Below are 17,640 nucleotides of genomic sequence, written 5' to 3' on the forward strand. Positions count from 1 at the left end.
TTTTATTTATTTATTTTTTAAAGATTTTATTTATTTATTTGAGACAGAGAGAATGAGAGACAGAGAGCATGAGAGGGAGGAGGGTCAGAGGGAGAAGCAGACTCCCTGTCAAGCAGGGAGCCCGATGCGGGACTCGATCCCAGGACTCCAGGATCATGACCTGAGCCGAAGGCAGTCGCTTAACCAACTGAGCCACCCAGGCGACCCGAAAATTTTCTTTTTAGAAGCTAATATTACTCTAGTCACTGAACCATGACAGTAGTACTTACAACAATTAAAAATCTATCCAATTTCCATGTTCTGAATTCACAAAAAGGAGGAGGAGATAAAGAAAGGCTAGCAGTGGGGAAAGCAGAAGGGGAGGGGTGGAAAAGAAGAAAAAGAGAGGGGGAGGGGAAGGTTGTGTTTTCTATTATAATCATCAAGCTTACTTGGGGTCCAGACTCACAGAAATAATATTGACCCAGCGTTGAGCCCATCTCAGTGACTGGCATTAACATGTCAGACAAAAATCCTGAGGCTCTTGACTTTGAAAATAAGCTGATAGATGCTTGGGTTGCAACAAGCATCAAACAGTGCCTGTGGGTTCAGCTAGTTGGGAACGCCCAGTGTTGCTCGAGCCTAGAAGTGTTTACGTCAAGGAACAGCATTTAATATCAGAAGTGATGAGTGATAGACTCCAACTTCTGGGTGAGCTAATCTCTTCCAACATCTCTCTTATCAGCCAGGATCTCGGTAACTGGAAGTCTCTGCTAACTGTGATGTTCTTAATGTATTCAGCATATATATATATACATATATATATATGTATGTGTGTATATATAAATAGCAAGGAAATCAAAATTATAGCAGAGGTTTATTCACAGAAGCAAAGAAAGAAAGGGGTAAGGAGGGAGGAACTAAATCAGGAACACATCTTGAATTATGTACACTCATCATAATCTTATTCGCCCAGATTTACATGTATCTGCATGATATTCAGAATATTGACCCTTAGATAATTAAAGAGCGTGAATCTTTAAACATAGATTATTTTCACTCCCCTTCACAGACTTTTAAAGTTTCTTAACAACAAAAGCTAAAGACAAAAAGGCTCCTGGTTGCCCCTTGGTTAATGAGAGCATTAACCAGGAGTTTCCACTCCTCAAGTGTTCCGGTTCATCGGGGACCTACACTAACTGCCTTAGCTCATTCGAAGATAGTTAGAGTCTAGTGGTTGGGCATCTACACTAGGTACCCTGGATACAGCAGGCAACAACCTGCTTATTTCCAAGTATCTTCCCTCGGCCAGCTGGGGCTACCGGTATAGCAGGAATCTTTCCAGCAGCTCTGGCAGATGGAGTTCATGGATGGTTTGATGGCATGCTCGACCCAAGCACTTCCGAACACACAGGCGGCAGAGCTGGGAAAGAGCAGGTGGGCCTGGGGAAAAAATTAAAATGTGTGAAGCTCAGGGCAGTGGGGGTGGGGGAGAAGGGAAGACCAGAGGACTGGAAGAGGCCAAAATGTTCTACAAGCTTAAGAGAGGCTGGATCTCTACATGGATTACAGAATGATGGAGCAGACATTAAATACACACAGGGACCCCAGTTTGCCCCCCCCCCAGGTGGGGACACATTTAAGTTGACCCTCTAAATGTAATTGTATTAGTGATATTGAAGAGTGAAGCTAACCAGAGGCAAGCCAGGAATGAAGCGTGAGGCCTAAAGGGAATTCACTTCATGTCCACAGTAGCCAAACTATGGAAAGAGCCCAGATGTCCACTGACAGAGGAATGGATAAAGAAGATGTGGTGTATGTATACAATAGAATATTACTCAGCCATCCGAAAGAAGGAAATCTTGCCATTTGCAATGACGTGGATGGAACTAGAGGGTAATATTATGCTAAGCGAAATAAGTCCATCAGAGAAAGACGAACACCATATGATTTCACTCATATGTGGAACTCAAGAAACAAAACAGATGAACACAGGGGAAGGGAAGGAAAAATAAAATAAGATGAAAACAGAGAGGGAGGCAAGCCATGAGACTCTTAACTCTAGGGAACAAACTGAGGGTTGCTGGAGGGGAGGTGGGTGGGGGAAGAGGGTAACTGGGGGATGGGCATTAAGGAGGGCATGGGATGAAATGAGCACTGGGTGTTGTATGCAACTGATGAATCACTGAAGTCTACCTCTGAAACTAGTAATACACTATGTGTTAATTAAATTGAATTTAAATTAAAAATTTGAAAAATAAATAAAGGGAATGCACTCCATTCATGCACTGTACATGCCAATGAATGTGATAATACCGGCTGAGAAGAAAACCTGAATGGAAGCACTGAGCAGGCAGGAGCCTGAGACAGAGCTGCCAAGCAAGGGCCAACTGCCGAGCGGGTGTTGGGGTTTGTATGGTCACAGAGGCCTCCTAGACTTCCTGGCTCTAGCTGCTCACGAGTTGGTGCTGGCTGGGTCCCAAGTCCTATTGGGAGGGACCCTCCATTTGCGCCAGGCTCCCAGCTCAACAGAGGATCTAGAGAAAGGACCCAACTTGCTTAACCCCCATTATGCCCGAGAACCTCAGTCTCAAGGAGGCTCATGGAGTCATCACACCCATGGCTTTGAGTGGCTGAAGGAAAGTAAGGGGAGCCAAAATATGGTTGAGTAGGACAAATGAGGTTTGGGCTGGAACACTACTTATACCGAGGCGTTTGTAATTTCCCATTATTCCCTAACCTGACTGTCTCGGTAAAGAGATCTTCAATTAGACCTGTGTGGTTACTGGATGACACAAGGTTGTCCTTGTCAAGAAAATCCTACTGTAATAGGATCCTGCACCCCATGAGAAATGGCACACTGCCTATGCAAATAGCCAGGTCACATTTGATTTGATGTTTCCAAGGAGCGTTCATGTGATAGAAAGAACAAATAATTGCCCTCAGTTAAAATCTTGGGAAGCAAGAATGGAAAGCATCTCTACCTGTCACCCAAAGCTCCTCTGGAAAACAGTAACGCAGACAGACTGTCTAGTTTGCCTACAGAAACTCAGATACCAGAGTGAACTCTGACAGAGCTGGTGTTCATCCTTCTGGATGAAGTAGCTGTATTTATGACAACAGAGGACAGAAGAACTCGCTTAGAAGAAATCTAAATGGGGGGGGGGGGCGGAGGAAGATGGCAGAGGAGTAGGAGACCTGGATTTCATCTGGTCCCAGGAATTCAGCTGGATAGGGATCAAACCATTCTGAACACCTACAAACTCAACAGGAGATCGAAGAAAAGAATAGCAACAACTCTCTGAACAGAAAAGCGACCACTTACTGGAAGGTAGGACGTGCGGAGAAGTGAATCCGAGGCGATATTTGGGAGGATAGACAGTGGGGGAGGGGCCTCCGTCTGCCGCTTCTGGCAAGTGATAGAGCCATGGAGCACAAAATCGGAACTTTTAGAAGTCTGCTCCACTGAGGGACGTCACTCCAGTGGCTAAGCGGGGGGTGGAACCCTCGCGGGACAGTGTGGTCTCAGGACCCTCGGGGTCACAGAAAGACCGGGGGTGCCTGAGTGCGGCAGAGCTCCCAGGTATTGGAGCAGGAAGCCGGCTGCAGAGACGGAGCCGAGGCGCGGGCTCTCAGCTTGGGGTTGCCATAAACTGTGATCCGCGGCACATTCGGGCCACTGCTCCTCCAGCAGGGACCCAACAAGTGGCAGATCCGGGGAGACTCCCCTTCTTCCCCCGGGAGGAGAGGTGCGGGAGTGCACCGCAGGGATCTGCTGGGTTTGGAGACTCCACACGGGGTCGGGTGCCGGAGATAGAAACGCGCAGTCACAGGCCGGGGGAGCACAGAGTGCGGCTGGAGACCAGGGAGACGGGAGTGACTGATTGCTTTTCTCTGGGGGTTCACTGAGGAGCAGGGCCCCGAGTTCTCGGCTCCTTCGGGGCAGAGATTGGGAGGCCGCCATTTTCACCCTCAGCCTCCAAAGCTGTACGGAAAGCTTGCAGGGAACAAAAGCTCCCGAGAGCAAACCGGAGCAGATTACTTAGCCCTGACCGGGCAAGGGCGGGGCAATTCCGCCTCCGGCAAAGACATTTAGGAACCATGGCAACAGGCCCCTCCCCCAGAAGATCAGCGAGAACAGCCAGCCAAGACCAAGTTTACCGATCAATGACAATGGCAGAACTCCAGCGCTAGGAGAATACTGCACATAGAATTCATGGCTTTTTTACCATGATTCTTTAGTCTTTCAAAGTTAATTTTTTTTAACTGTTCTTTTTTTGAATTTTTCTTTTTCCCTTTTTCAACCATCCTATCAATCCCTTTTTTAAAAAATATTTTTTATTTTTCATTTTTAGTGTCATATTCTATCCCTTCATAGTAGCTACCCTTATTTTTGATATATATATATAAGTTGTTCTCTCTTTAAAATTTTGAGATACAGTTCTTCTAACAGATCAAAATATACCCTAAATCTCTACTGTATGGCTTTGTTCTAGTCTCCTGCCTAATCACATTCTCTCCCTTTTTTTTCCTTTTTTCTTCTTTTTTTTTTTAAATCCTCTTCTTTCTTTTTTCAACCAACTTCTTATCAATTCCTTTTATAAAATCTTTTATAATTTTCATCTTTACAGTCATATTCCATCCCCTCATCATACTAACCCTTATTTTTGTACATATATAAGTTTTCCTTTCTTTAAAATTTTGGGAAGCACTTTCTTCTAACAGACAAAAATATGCCCCAAATCTAGCATGTGGCACTGATCTATGCACCAGCCTGATCATATTTGATCATATTCTGTTTTTTTGTTTTGTTTTGTTTTTATCTTTTTCTTTTTTTTCTTTTTCTTTTTTCTTTCTTTCCCTTTCTTTTCTCCCAGGTTCAGGTCTTTTCTGATTTGTTTAGTGTATATTTTCTGGGGACATTGTTACCCTGTTAGCATTTTCTTCTCTCATTCATCTATTCTCCTCTGGACAAAATGACAAGATGGAAAAAATCACCTCAACAAAAAGAACAAGAGGCAGTACCGACTGCCAGGGACCTAATCAATACAGATATTAGTAAGATGTCGGAACTAGAGTTCAGAATTATGATTTTAAAGATACTAGCTGGGCTTGAAAAAAACATGGAAGTTATTAGAGAAACCCTTTCTGGAGAAATAAAAGAACTAAAATCTAACCAACTTGAAATCAAAAAGGCTATTAATGAGGTGCAGTCAAAAATGGAGGCTCTAACTGCTAGGATAAATGAGGCAGAAGAGAGAATTAGTGATATAGAAGACCAAATGATGGAAAATAAAGAAGCTGAGAAAAAGAGAGATAAACAACTACTGGATCATGAGGGCGGAACTCGAGAGATAAGCGATATCATAAGATGAAACAACATTAGAATAATTGGGATCCCAGAAGAAGAAGAGAGAGGGGGGCAGAAGGTATATTGGAGCAAATTACAGCAGAGAACTTCCCTAATTTGGGGAAGGAAATAGGCATCAAAATCCAGGAGGCACAGAGAACCCCTCTCAGAATCAATAAAAATAGGTCAACATCCTGACATCTAATAGTAAAACTTACGAGTCTCATAGACAAAGAGAAAATCCTGAAAGCAGCTCGGGAGAAGAGATATGTAACCTACAATGGTAGAAATATTATTGGCAACAGACCTATCCACAGAGACCTGGCAGACCAGAAAGGACTGGCATGATATATTCAGAGCACTAAATGAGAAAAATATGCAGCCAAGAATACTATATCCAGCTAGGCTGTCATTGAAAATTGAAGGAGAGATAAAAAGCTTCCAGGATAAACAAAAACTAAAGGAATTTGCAAACACAAAATCAGCCCTACAAGAAATATTGAAAAGGGTTCTCTAAGCAAAGAGAGAGCCTAAAAGTAACACAGACCAGAAAGGAACACAGACAATATACAGTAACAGTCACCTTACAGGCAATACAATGGCACTAAATTCCTATCTTTCAATAGTTACCCTGAATGTAAATGGGCTAAATGCCCCAATCAAAAGACACAGGCTATCAGATTGGATAAAAAAACAAAACCCATCGATATGCTGTCTGCAAGAGACTCATTTTAGACCCAAAGACACCCCCATATTGAAAGTGAGGGGGTGGAAAACCATTTACCATGCTAATGGACACCAAAAGAAAGTTGGGGTGGCAATCCTTATATCAGACAAACTAGATTTTAAACCAAAGACTATAATAAGAGATGAGGAAGGCCACTATATCCTACTTAAAGGGTCTATCCAACAAGAAGATCTAACAATTGTAAATATCTATGCCCCTAACATGGGAGCAGCCAATTATATAAGCCAATTAATAACAAAAGCAAAGAAACACATCGACAACAATACAATAATAGTGGGGGACTTTAACATCCCCCTTACTGAAATGGACAGATCATCTAAGCAAAAGATCAACAAGGAAATAAAAACTTTAAATGACACAGTGGACCAAATGGACTTCACAGATATATTCAGAACATTCCATCCCAAAGCAACAGAATACACATTCTTCTCAAGTGCCCAGGGAACATTCTCCAGAATAGATGACATCCTAGGTCACAAATCAGGTCTCAACCAGTACCAAAAGATTGGGATCATTCCCTGCATATTTTCAGACCACAGTGCTTTGAAACTAGAACTCAATCACAAGAGGAAAGTCGGAAAGAACTCAAATACATGGAGGCTAAAGAGCATCCTACTAAAGAATGAATGGGTCAACCAGGAAATTAAAGAAGAATTAAAAAAAATTCATGGAAACAAATGAAAATGAAAACACAACTATTCAAAATCTTTGGGATACAGCAAAGGCAGTCCTAAGAGGAAAGTATATAGCAATACAAGCCTTTCTCAAGAAACAAGAAAGTTCTCAAATACACAACCTAACCCTACGCCTAAAGGAGCTGCAGAAAGAACAGCAAATAAAGCCTAACCCAGCAGGAGAAGAGAAATAATAAAGATCAGAGCAGAACTCAATGAAATAGAAACCAAAAGAACAGTAGAACAGATCAATGAAACTAGGAGCTGGTTCTTTGAAAGAATTGATAAACCCCTGGCCAGACTTATCAAAAAGAAAAGAGAAATGACCCAGATCAACAAAATCATGAATGAAAGAGGAGAGATCACAACCAACACCAAAGAAATACAAACAATTATAAGAACATATTATGAGCAACTCTATGCCAGCAAATTAGATCATCTGGAAGAAATGGATGCATTCCTAGAGATGTGTCAACTACCAAAACTGAACCAGGAGGAAATAGAAAACCTGAACAGACCTATAACCACTAAGGAAATTGAAGCAGTCATCAAAAATCTCCCAAAAAACAAAAGCCCAGGGCCAGATGGCTTCCCAGGGGAATTCTACCAAACATTTAAAGAAGAATTAATACCTATTCTTCTGAAACTGTTCCAAAAAATAGAAATGGAAGGAAAATTTCCAAACTCGTTTTATGAGGCCACTATTACCTTGATCCCCAAACCAAAGACCCCATCAAAAAGGAGAATTACAGACCAATATCCTTGATGAACACGGATGCAAAAATTCTCACCAAAATACTAGCCAATAGGATCCAACAGTACATTAAAAGGATTATTCACCACAACCAAGTGGGATTTATCCCTGGGCTACAAGGTTGGTTCAACATCCGCAAATCAATCAATGTGATACAATACATTAACAAAAGAAAGAACAAGAATTATATGATCCTCTCAATAGATGCAGAAAAAGCATTTGACAAAGTACAGCATCCTTTCTTGATCAAAACTCTTCAGAGTGTAGGGATAGAGGGTACATACCTCAATATCATAAAAGCCATCGATGAAAAACCCACAGCGAATATCATCCTCAATGGGGAAAAACTGAGAGCTTTCCCCCTAAGGTCAGTAACACGGCAGGGATGTCCACTATCACCACTGCTATTCAACATAGTATTAGAAGTCCTAGCCACAGCAATCAGACAACAAAAAGAAATAAAAGGCATCCCAATCAGCAAAGAAGAAGTCAAACTCTCACTCTCTGCAGATGATATGATACTTTATGTGGAAAACCCAAAAGACTCCACCCCAAAACTGCTGGCACTCATACAGGAATTCAGTGAAGTGGCAGGATATAAAATCAATGCACAGAAATCAGTGACATTCCTATACACCAACAACAAAACAGAAGAAAGAGAAATTAAGGAGTCAATCCCATTTACAATTGCACCCAAAACCATAAGATACCTAGGAATAAATCTAACCAAAGAGGCAAAGGATCTGTACTCAGAAAACTATAAAATAATCATGAAAGAAATTGAGGAAGACACAAAGAAATGGAAAAACGTTCCATGCTCATGGATTGGAAGAACAAATATTGTGAAGATGTCAATGCTACCTAGAGCAATCTACACATTCAATGCAATCCATATCAAAATACTATCCACTTTTTTCAAAGAAATGGAACAAATAATCCTAAAATTTGTATGGAATCAGAAAAGACCCCGAATAGCCAGAGGAATGTTGAAAAACAAAAGCAAAGCTGGCGGCATCACAATTCCAGACTTCAAGCTCTATTACAAAGCTGTCATCATCAAGACAGCATGGTACTGGCACAAAAACAGACACATAGATCAATGGAGCAGAATAGAGAGCCCAGAAATGGACCCTCAACTCTATGGTCAACTAATCTTTGACGAAGCAGGAAAGAATGTCCAATGGAAAAAAGACAGTCCCTTCAACAAATGGTGTTGGGAAAGTTGGACAGCCACATGCAGAAGAATGAAACTGGGCCATTTCCTTACACCACACACAAAAATAGACTCCAAATGGTTGAAAGATCTCAATGTGAGACAGGAGTCCATCCAAATCCTAAAGGAGAACACAGGCAGCAACCTCTTCGACCTCAGCCGCAGCAACTTCTTCCTAGAAACATCGCCAAAGGCAAGGGAAGCAAGGGCAAAAATGAACTATTGGGACCTCATCAAGATAAAAAGCTTTTGCACAGCAAAAGAAACAGTCAGCAAAACCAAAAGACAACCAACAGAATGGGAGAAGATATTTGCAAATTACCTATCAGGTAAAGGGCTACTATCCAAAATCTATAAAGAAGTTCTGAAACTCAACACCCAAATAACAAATGATCCAATCAAGAAATGGGCAGAAGACATGAACAGACATTTTTCCAAAGAAGACATACAAATGGCCAACAGACATGAAAAAGTGCTCAACATCGCTCGGCATCAGGGAAATCCAAATCCAAATCTCAATGAGATATCACCTCACACCAGTCAGAATGGCTAAAATTAACAAGTCAGGAAATGACAGATGTTGGCGGGGATGCGGAGAAAGGGGAACCCTCCTACACTGTTGGTGGGATTGTAAGCTGGTGCAGCCACTCTAGAAAACAGTATGGAGGTTCTTCAAAAAGTTGAAAATAGAGCTACCCTACGACCCAGCAATTGCACTACTGGGTATTTACCCCAAAGATACAAATGTAGGGATCCGAAGGGGTACGTGCACCCCGATGTTTATAGCAGCAATGTCCACAATAGCCAAACTGTGGAAAGAGCCAAGATGTCCATCAACAGATGAATGGATAAAGAAGAGGTGGTATATATATATACAATGAAATATTATGCAGCCATCAAAAGGAATGAAATCTTGCCGTTTGCAATGACGTGGATAGAACTGGAGAGTGTTATGCTGAGTGAAATAAGTCAATCAGAGAAAGACATGTATCATATGACCTCACTGATATGAGGAATTCTTCATCTCAGGAAACTGAGGGTTGGTGGAGTGATGGGGGGGTGGGAGGAATAGGGTGGGGAGACATTGGGGAGGGTATGTGGTATGGTGAGTGCTGTGAATTGTGCAAGACTGTTAAATCACAGACCTGTAGCTCTGAAACAAATAATACATTATATGTTAAAAAAAAAAAAGAAGAAGAAGAAGAAGAAGATAGCAGGAAGGGAAGAATGAAGGGGGGGAATCGGAGGGGGAGATGAACCATGAGAGACGATGGACTCTGCAAAACAAACTGAGGGTTCTAGAGGGGAGGGGGTGGGGGCATGAGTTAGCCCGGTGATGGGTATTGAGGAGGGCACGTTCTGCATGGAGCACTGGGTGTTATGCACAAACAATGAATCATGGAACACTACATCAAAAACTAATGATGTAATGTATGGTGATTAACATAACATAATAATAAATAAATAAATAGAAAAAAAAGAAAATGAGCTTGTATGAAACAATATAAAAAAAAAAAAAGAAATCTAAATCCTGGACCTGGAAACATTTTTGATGCAGTAGCCGCACCTGGGAACCCGGTGGGTGTACAGAGTCTAGACCCCACCACAGAACTCCTGGATCCAAATCTGCATTTTAATGAGACCCCGGGGTGATTTGTACTCACGGCACAACTCAGGAAGCACTGACCTAGAAAGTATGCCTACAATTATTGAACCAAGCTTTCCACTTGGAAGGTATAGAAGACGTGAGGGTGGTCTCATAAAATGGGACTGGTGAGTAAAGTAAAACCCGTCTCCCCCAGAAACTGTTTCAGAAGGTTTAGGATTGGGCCAGCATAACATTAAGAGTATGTGTTCCGGGGTCAGACTGCTTGGCTGGAATCCTAGTTCTTCTGAGGAGTCATACATATGACCTTCTGCAAGCCAGTATCTTTATGCTGCTCTTTTCCCATTTGCAACTGGGTTAGCACAAGTTACTCTAAAGTTCTCCCTGCTTTTAAGTTTCCACAATTCAGGGAGATTCATCTAATTTTCAAATTTAGCTCAGCGCCTGACACATGCATAACGCTGAATAATTACTATTATTCTTTAAGAGTCTCCCAAGCATACAAATGATCAGTATAGGCTAAGATAATATTCTCTTTCTGTATGGACTTAGCATGGCTCGCTTTTGAATCTGGAATACAGCGCATTTTAGAGACTTGCCTTCTCTCCTCTGGCGTCTGTAGCTCCGTTAGCCCGTGGTGGAAATGGGAGCGAGGCAATGGAGGGCACAGATCCACCTACTCCCTGATCTGGAGAAACCGATCTGGCAAGCAATTTCGCTGTTTAGTCCCGCGTCCGAAATACGCACTCTGTGTCCACCCTACAGCCTCTAGCTCAAGTATCGCTAATTACCCCGAATATGACAAAGCACAGTTTTGGTGTACTCAGTTGCACGCTTACGCCAGGACAGATGCAGCAGTTCGAGCTCCTCGTGGTGAAAACCAAGTTCTCTGATTATTTTCTCGTTACAGAAAATCCACAGGGACATACCAGCCGTATAAATGCCCTTCTGTGATAAGTGAATAGATACAGCCTATAAAATCTCGGCAGCGACACAAGTGACACCTGCGGCCTGCCACACGCCCAATTAAACAGAGAAAAGGCCAAAGGTAAGACAGTCCAGAGATAAGACAGGAAGGAGAGAGAGCCGACGTGCTTATGGAGGAGAAAGGCCCACCCAGCCCTTCCTTACCTTCCCGGAGCAGGAGTGCCTGCTCCACGCTGCTGTTGGGAGCGGCCAGATCCAGCGCGCTTTTGCCCCCGGCGTTCCTGCGCTTTAGGGGAGCCCCGTAGTCAGCTAGCAGGTGGATGACTTCCACGCTGGACTGCCTCGCCGCCGCATGCAGGGGAGTGTCCAGATGTTGGCCGCGGTCCACACTGGCTCCTGAAGAAAGCAGATGACCACAAGCCAACGCGAAACGTTACCGTGGAAATACCAGGAGCTGCAAATACAGTAGCTGGAGATATCTGCAAAGGTATCTGCAATGTCATGACGTGCTTGACAGATGTTTGGAAATACACGACTTAAGCCCAGAACCTCAGCGATGGCTACTCAGACCGCCGCAAACTATTTTGATGAGAAAAGTGAAGAAAGAAATTTTTAGTCATTTAAAATATGTTACTTGCTTTCCCGTATGAACTGTGTGACGAACAAAATTAAATATTTGCAGCTCCTTCTACTCAGAATTATTATTTTGGGTTTTGGCAAAGGGGAAAGTGAAGTTTCTTTAGTATTTCTCTTATTCTGGGCTCAAAAAAAAAAAAGGTTTCTGAACTACTACAGGGAGTAGTAAATGATGGGGGATGAAAAAGACAAAAAAAATCTTAGAGATAAAAATTCTGATTTAAAGATTCATAGTACAGACTCTACCTTTATGTCGGTAGCTACGTTTGGGGAATCTTTTACCAAATAATAGTTCAAGACATTCTACTTTTCCCTGGACTCCCAGTTTTTGTTATGCCTTTTAGAATTAAAAAGGTTACTAAGGGGGCACCCGGGTGACTCAGTCGGTTAAGGATCCGACTCTTGATTTTGGCTCAGATCATGATCTCAGGGTCGTGAGATCGAGTCCGGCATTGGGCTCCATGCTCAGAGGGGAGTCTGCTTGAGATCCTCTCTCTCTCTCTCTCTCTCTCTCTTCCTCCGCCCCTCCCCTCACCTCTCAAATAAATTTTAAAATCTTTTTAAAAAAATAATGAAAAATAAAAATAAAGAGGTTGCTAAGGATCTTAGCAGGACTGATCTAAAAGAGTCTATGGCAAATGTCTGTTATTTTTGCTATTGGGCATCTTCCTGATAACCACACCTAGATTTCCCTCTGGGGAACCATCCCCTGTGGTTCCCAGTTCATGTGTTTCCAGTGAAGCCCAACAACTTCAGTGGAGACTGAAATCTAGGCCTAAGCCAATCAATGCATTGTACTCCTCTGGCCACTATGATTGGCTCAGAGATGGGCATGTGACTCAAAAAGAGCCAATGAAATAAAATTGTTTTTTTCCCACTAGCACTTATGGAAAAGACACTCTTGCTCTCTCTTGAAACCATCAAGGAGAACCAGACCAGGTAAATGGAGACAATATCAAAGGAAGTAGACATTCATTTCTCTGGAAAAGTTGTTTCGAGCATTCAAACATCAAATACTGTCAGAATTTTGTCCAGCCTGACAAGAACTTTGTCTTTATCTTTTTTTAAAAGATTTTATTTATTTATTCATAAGAGACAGAGAGAGAGAGAGAGAGGCAGAGGGAGAAGCAGGCTCCCCGCTGAGCAGGGAGCCCGATGCGGGACTCGATCCCAGGACCCTGAGATCATGACCTGAGCCGAAGGCAGACGCTTAACCATCTGAGCTACCCGGGCACCCAAGAACTTTGTCTTTAAAGCCATGGAAAACCAACAAAGTTAATAGGTTCCTCTCATAAAAAGATTTCTGGAAATTACCTAATTCTAGAAGTTTCTTCACACAGTCTACCCTCTGGTAGGTGCAGGCCACATACAGGGGAGTTCCAAGCTGAGGCAGTTCTTGGTCAATGTTAACGTTATTTGCCAGCAGGATCTCCATGCACTCTCTATGACCTGGTGGGAAAAAAAGGTAACCTTACTCAAGTAAGGGAAATATTGACTATTTATAGAACTATAGAATTGCTTATCTGTAATGGGTTTTAGAAATAACCTAGATTTTTTTTTAAGCAGAAAAAAATTGGTGGAGAAATCCTAGAAAACTCCAAAATCAAAACCATTAAAAAGAAAAGCATGCCCATACTTCCCCACTTAAATTCCCCTTTGCAGCCCTTGAGGTACCTCCAACTAGACTAAGGGCTCTCTACAGTGAAGCCACCAGTTTATAAATAGAGGCTGCAGGATGCAGAGGGGTGAACGACTCATCCTATTATTACCCTGAAAAAGCCAGCACTCAAATGCAAGGCCCAGCCCTGATCCCTCTCCATTACAGATCTCTCATTCTCTTCTTCACCCATGTATGGTTGCACCTCCTTATTTTGGTTAACCTGGAAGACACCTCTGAGAATAAAAAGCCTTGAATATAGAATATATTGAACTGCACTTTCAAATCCTCAAATATAGGATATATTTAACTGCACTTTCAAATTCAGTGGCTAACAAGAAGTATGTAGACAAGCATTGTCCTTGGAGAGGCTGCCCAATGAATAGACTTGATTCATTTGCAGCATACGAATGATTTGATCAGGACCAAATACTTCTGAGGAATTGATGGGAGCTTATAAAGAGTGTTCTCTTTGAAGATTTAAGTGTTTTCTTAAAAAAAAATCTTACCATCACTTCACTAATCTTTTTTTTATAAGATAACATAAAAGCAAGCTTCTTCTCAAACCTGCTTGATTTATCACAAATGCTAAATTAAATAAAAATATGCATTAAAATGTACAAATGAGGGGCGCCTGGGTGGCTCAGTTGGTTAAGCGACTGCCTTCGGCTCAGGTCATGATCCTGGAGTCCTGGGATCGAGTCCCGCATCGGGCTCCCTGCTCGGCAGGGAGTCTGCTTCTCCCTCTGACCCTCCTCCCTCTCATGCTCTCTGTCTCTCATTCTCTCTCTCTCTCTCAAATAAATAAATAAAATCTTTAAAAAAAATTTTTAAAAAAATGTACAAATGAGGATCCTATGGATCCAAACTATTTGTTCACATAAGTAAATATTATACTGGGATTATAGCATCAATATGTCAAAGCATGGACTCAGACTGACCTACTCTGTTGGCAGATGTTTAAAAAATCCAGAAAAAATATCTAGTCAGTACCTAAAACTGCCTGGTAAATACAGGGCATCTAATAAACATTTTTAAATAATTCCTGTCCTTTTAATTTTTTTTTCTTTCTTTTTCTTTGCAGAAGAAACTGAGCCTGGTCTGAGTTAAATTTAAGTACTCACAACACTCATTAATTACAAAATTAATATATAAATGATTAGCACTAATATAACAGCATCTAAAATAATGAATTTGTTATTTGTTCTTCCATCCTGTGGATGATGGTCCCTAACATGCTTGTAGATACAGAAAAGAATACATAGACACATGAATTGATGTGTTTATGATAAGCATGTATGTATTTTGTAGGCACATAGATAGCAAACACTCCAACATAAAACCATCCAAGTACTGCAGAATTACTTCAGTAATTCAAACCATTCCCAATATTTATCTATTTTTAAATGTTCGGATGGAAATGCAACAAACGGATGAACTTTTACTTCAAATCAACCTTAAAAAAAGTTTTTTAAGACTTTTAGATCATTTCCAAAGTAGGCCATTTCCCTTCAACTTAAAGGATGTACTTGGAGTTTGGAAAATGACCAGCATCAGTTATTAATCAATAAATGTTTATTAAATACATGTAAGACATCAAAACCATAAATAGATACATTGAGATTTGGGTCTTTTGTTTCATTTAAAGTAATCCACAAACGGAAAAAACAAAAAACAAAAAACAAAAAAAACCAGACTCAAATACAGGGAACAAACTGCCAGTTGCCAGAGGGGAGGGGAGTGGAGGGCTAGGTGAAACAGGCGATGGGGATGAAGAGTACACTGGGTGATGTATGGAGGTGTTGAATCACTGTTTTGTACACCTGAAAGTAATATAGTACTGTGCGTTAATTATACTTCAACTGTTAAAACATGGGGAAAAAAATAAAAGCACAGGAAAAAAAATAATCTGCTGCAAAAAAAAAAAAAAATTACCAAATGACAATGTTTATTAACCCGGGGCAAATCTTTCATTATTGCCTTTGGAAATAAAGACTTTCATCCCCAATTAGACCAGCAAAGATCACTGTTCTACAGTGTTCTAACTTCCCCATTTTATTTATCTCAATATAATAGAATAATTCCACCACTGAGTAACAGAAATGTTGCTCTCTCGGTGTGACTTTTGACAAATGGCCTTGGCCTTTCAGTGATCTCTTCTTGTTCATGTCTAGCGGATGCATAAAGTTTTTAAAGACCTTCACTTCACTCTCTTCGCTCATTTCAAAAGTAACTGAGAATACAGGGGTCTAGAATCAACTTCCAGGTGTCTAATGCCATGCTTTTTAAAGTTGCAATTTCTTTGCAATAACTAATGACCTTGAAGTCAGCAGCTCATCTCAAAAGAGTATATTGCTTGCCGTGGACAGTTATATTTAATCTTCCATTAGGGCTCCTATCAGCCTTGGCTTTCAGACGCTTTCATCATTTATTTTAGTGGCTGATGTTTTATGGGATTTGGGAGAAGAGCTGTTCTTTTCTAGTAAAGACAGAGACGTAAGCAAAAAGTACGACTCATGGAAGTCACCCCCGCAGGCTTGACTGGGCCAGCTGCCCGCAAAACACCAGCAAAGAGCTTCGAGAAAGGGCTGCGGAGAGACTGACTCCCTAGGAAATGCGACTCCTGAGACAGAAAACTGTTCCCAGGGCCCAAGAAGGGCGGTTGCATGCCCCACCGGTACTTCCTGAAGATTCAGGGGCTCTGAAGTTGCAGCTCTGGGATTCTAAGCACCACACAGACTACCGGTGAAGGTCTGGGTGTTCCTTGCACGGTGACCCCTGTACCACTGACTCGTGCAGATCGGAGCGAGCCCACCAATGCGGCGTGTGCAATGGGATGGCCCCGTTACCTCTCTTGACTGCCTCGTGGATGGGTGAAGCCAAGTGCGCCTCCGGCTGGGCCTTGGCTCCAAACTCCAGCAGCACGTCGACACACGCAGCACTGCCGCTCCGGCACGCATTGAACAGGGGCGTGGCCCCATGAACCGTCACTCCGTTGACCTAATGGTGAGCAAAGGGACCCAGGGGATTTGTCATGCTTCTCTCACCGTTTCCAAGCGTGTACTCTGTGCATCTGCAGGGAGGAATTTCCCAGGCCGGTGAATGAGCGAGGGAACGCTACATCATTACACTTAATTACGTTCTTTAGATCCCAGTAGCCTATCAAGTCTTACCTATAAGTAATATTGCAAGTGGGGCAAAATGGGAGAAAGCTTTCAAATGTATTCATGGCTATTCCAGAGTCTCTTAGGAGCCTCCTAATCATTGAGGGGTTACCCTCCTTGGTGGTTAAGAACATGGCTTCTGGAATCATTAGCTTGGTTGGGTTCAAGTCCCAGCACCCTCTCTTCTATCTGGTCAGAGATCTTGGTTGGAATACTAACTTTCTGTGCCTCAGTTTCCTTAAATGAGAACCATAAAAGAATCTACCTCATGAGGTTATTGGGTGGATCAAGTGAGTTGTTATGTGTTAAACACTTAGAACATTGCCTGGTGCCCAGTAAGCATTTAAGCATTTGCAACAACAATTATTTTCACTTCCCATTAATAAGGATCTGACTCCCGCTCCCAATCATGAACAAACATGGCAGGAACCAAAAATGCTGGAGAAACAAGGTCCTCAAATCTGTGCTTGCAAAAAAAAAAAAGAGATCGAGATCAAGCCAAAGTCACAAAGAAAATAGCCATCAACATGGTGTCTCCAACAACCCTTGCTGCCTTCCAAGGATGTGGGAGCCATCTTTGAGTATTAGCAATAGATTGGAATGAACATCAGGGAACCAAGGCATTCGGGTGGAGAGCCTCTGACAGGATTGAAATGGAGGACAATGAAGGCTTGATGTCAAACCATTTGCCTTAACAACTGAGTATATATGCTTGTGATAATCAGGATCCTAAATTTTCTTGTTTCAGAAACCAAAAAAAGGGGGCGCCTGGGTGGCTCAGTTGGTTTAAGCATCTGATTTCGGCTCAGGTCATGATCTCAGGGTCTTGAGATCAAGCCCAGTGTATGGCTCCCCACTCAGCCAGGAGTCTGCTTGTCCCTCTCCTCCTGCCCCTCCCCCCGCTCATTCTCTCTCTCTCTCTCTCTCTCTCT

At 42.1% G+C, this 17,640-nt stretch overlaps 1 protein-coding gene across 3 annotated transcripts in view; it reads right to left on the reverse strand.

Annotated features, from left to right (window-relative positions):
- Positions 1–837: 837 nt before the first annotated feature.
- The window catches only part of ASB11 (ankyrin repeat and SOCS box containing 11), a 31,233-nt gene continuing 14,430 nt past the window's right edge, over positions 838–17,640 (reverse strand). For 2 of the 3 annotated variants that reach the window (XM_045874955.3, XM_045874966.3), the window contains exons 4-7: positions 16,394–16,544; positions 13,202–13,336; positions 11,456–11,647; positions 838–1,422 (exon numbers count right to left, since the gene is read on the reverse strand). In XM_045874955.3, coding sequence (XP_045730911.1) covers positions 1,298–1,422; positions 11,456–11,647; positions 13,202–13,336; positions 16,394–16,544 — 603 coding nt within the window. In that variant the 3' untranslated portion in view covers positions 838–1,297. The remainder of the gene's footprint in view (positions 1,423–11,455; positions 11,648–13,201; positions 13,337–16,393; positions 16,545–17,640) is intronic. The other variant, XM_045874975.3, reaches the window with a different exon arrangement.

The sequence above is a fragment of the Mirounga angustirostris genome, unplaced genomic scaffold (assembly GCF_029215605.1).
Source record: "Mirounga angustirostris isolate CCGP_5_RB_7025 unplaced genomic scaffold, mMirAng1.0.hap1 SCAF_11, whole genome shotgun sequence".
NCBI lineage: Eukaryota > Metazoa > Chordata > Mammalia > Carnivora > Phocidae > Mirounga > Mirounga angustirostris.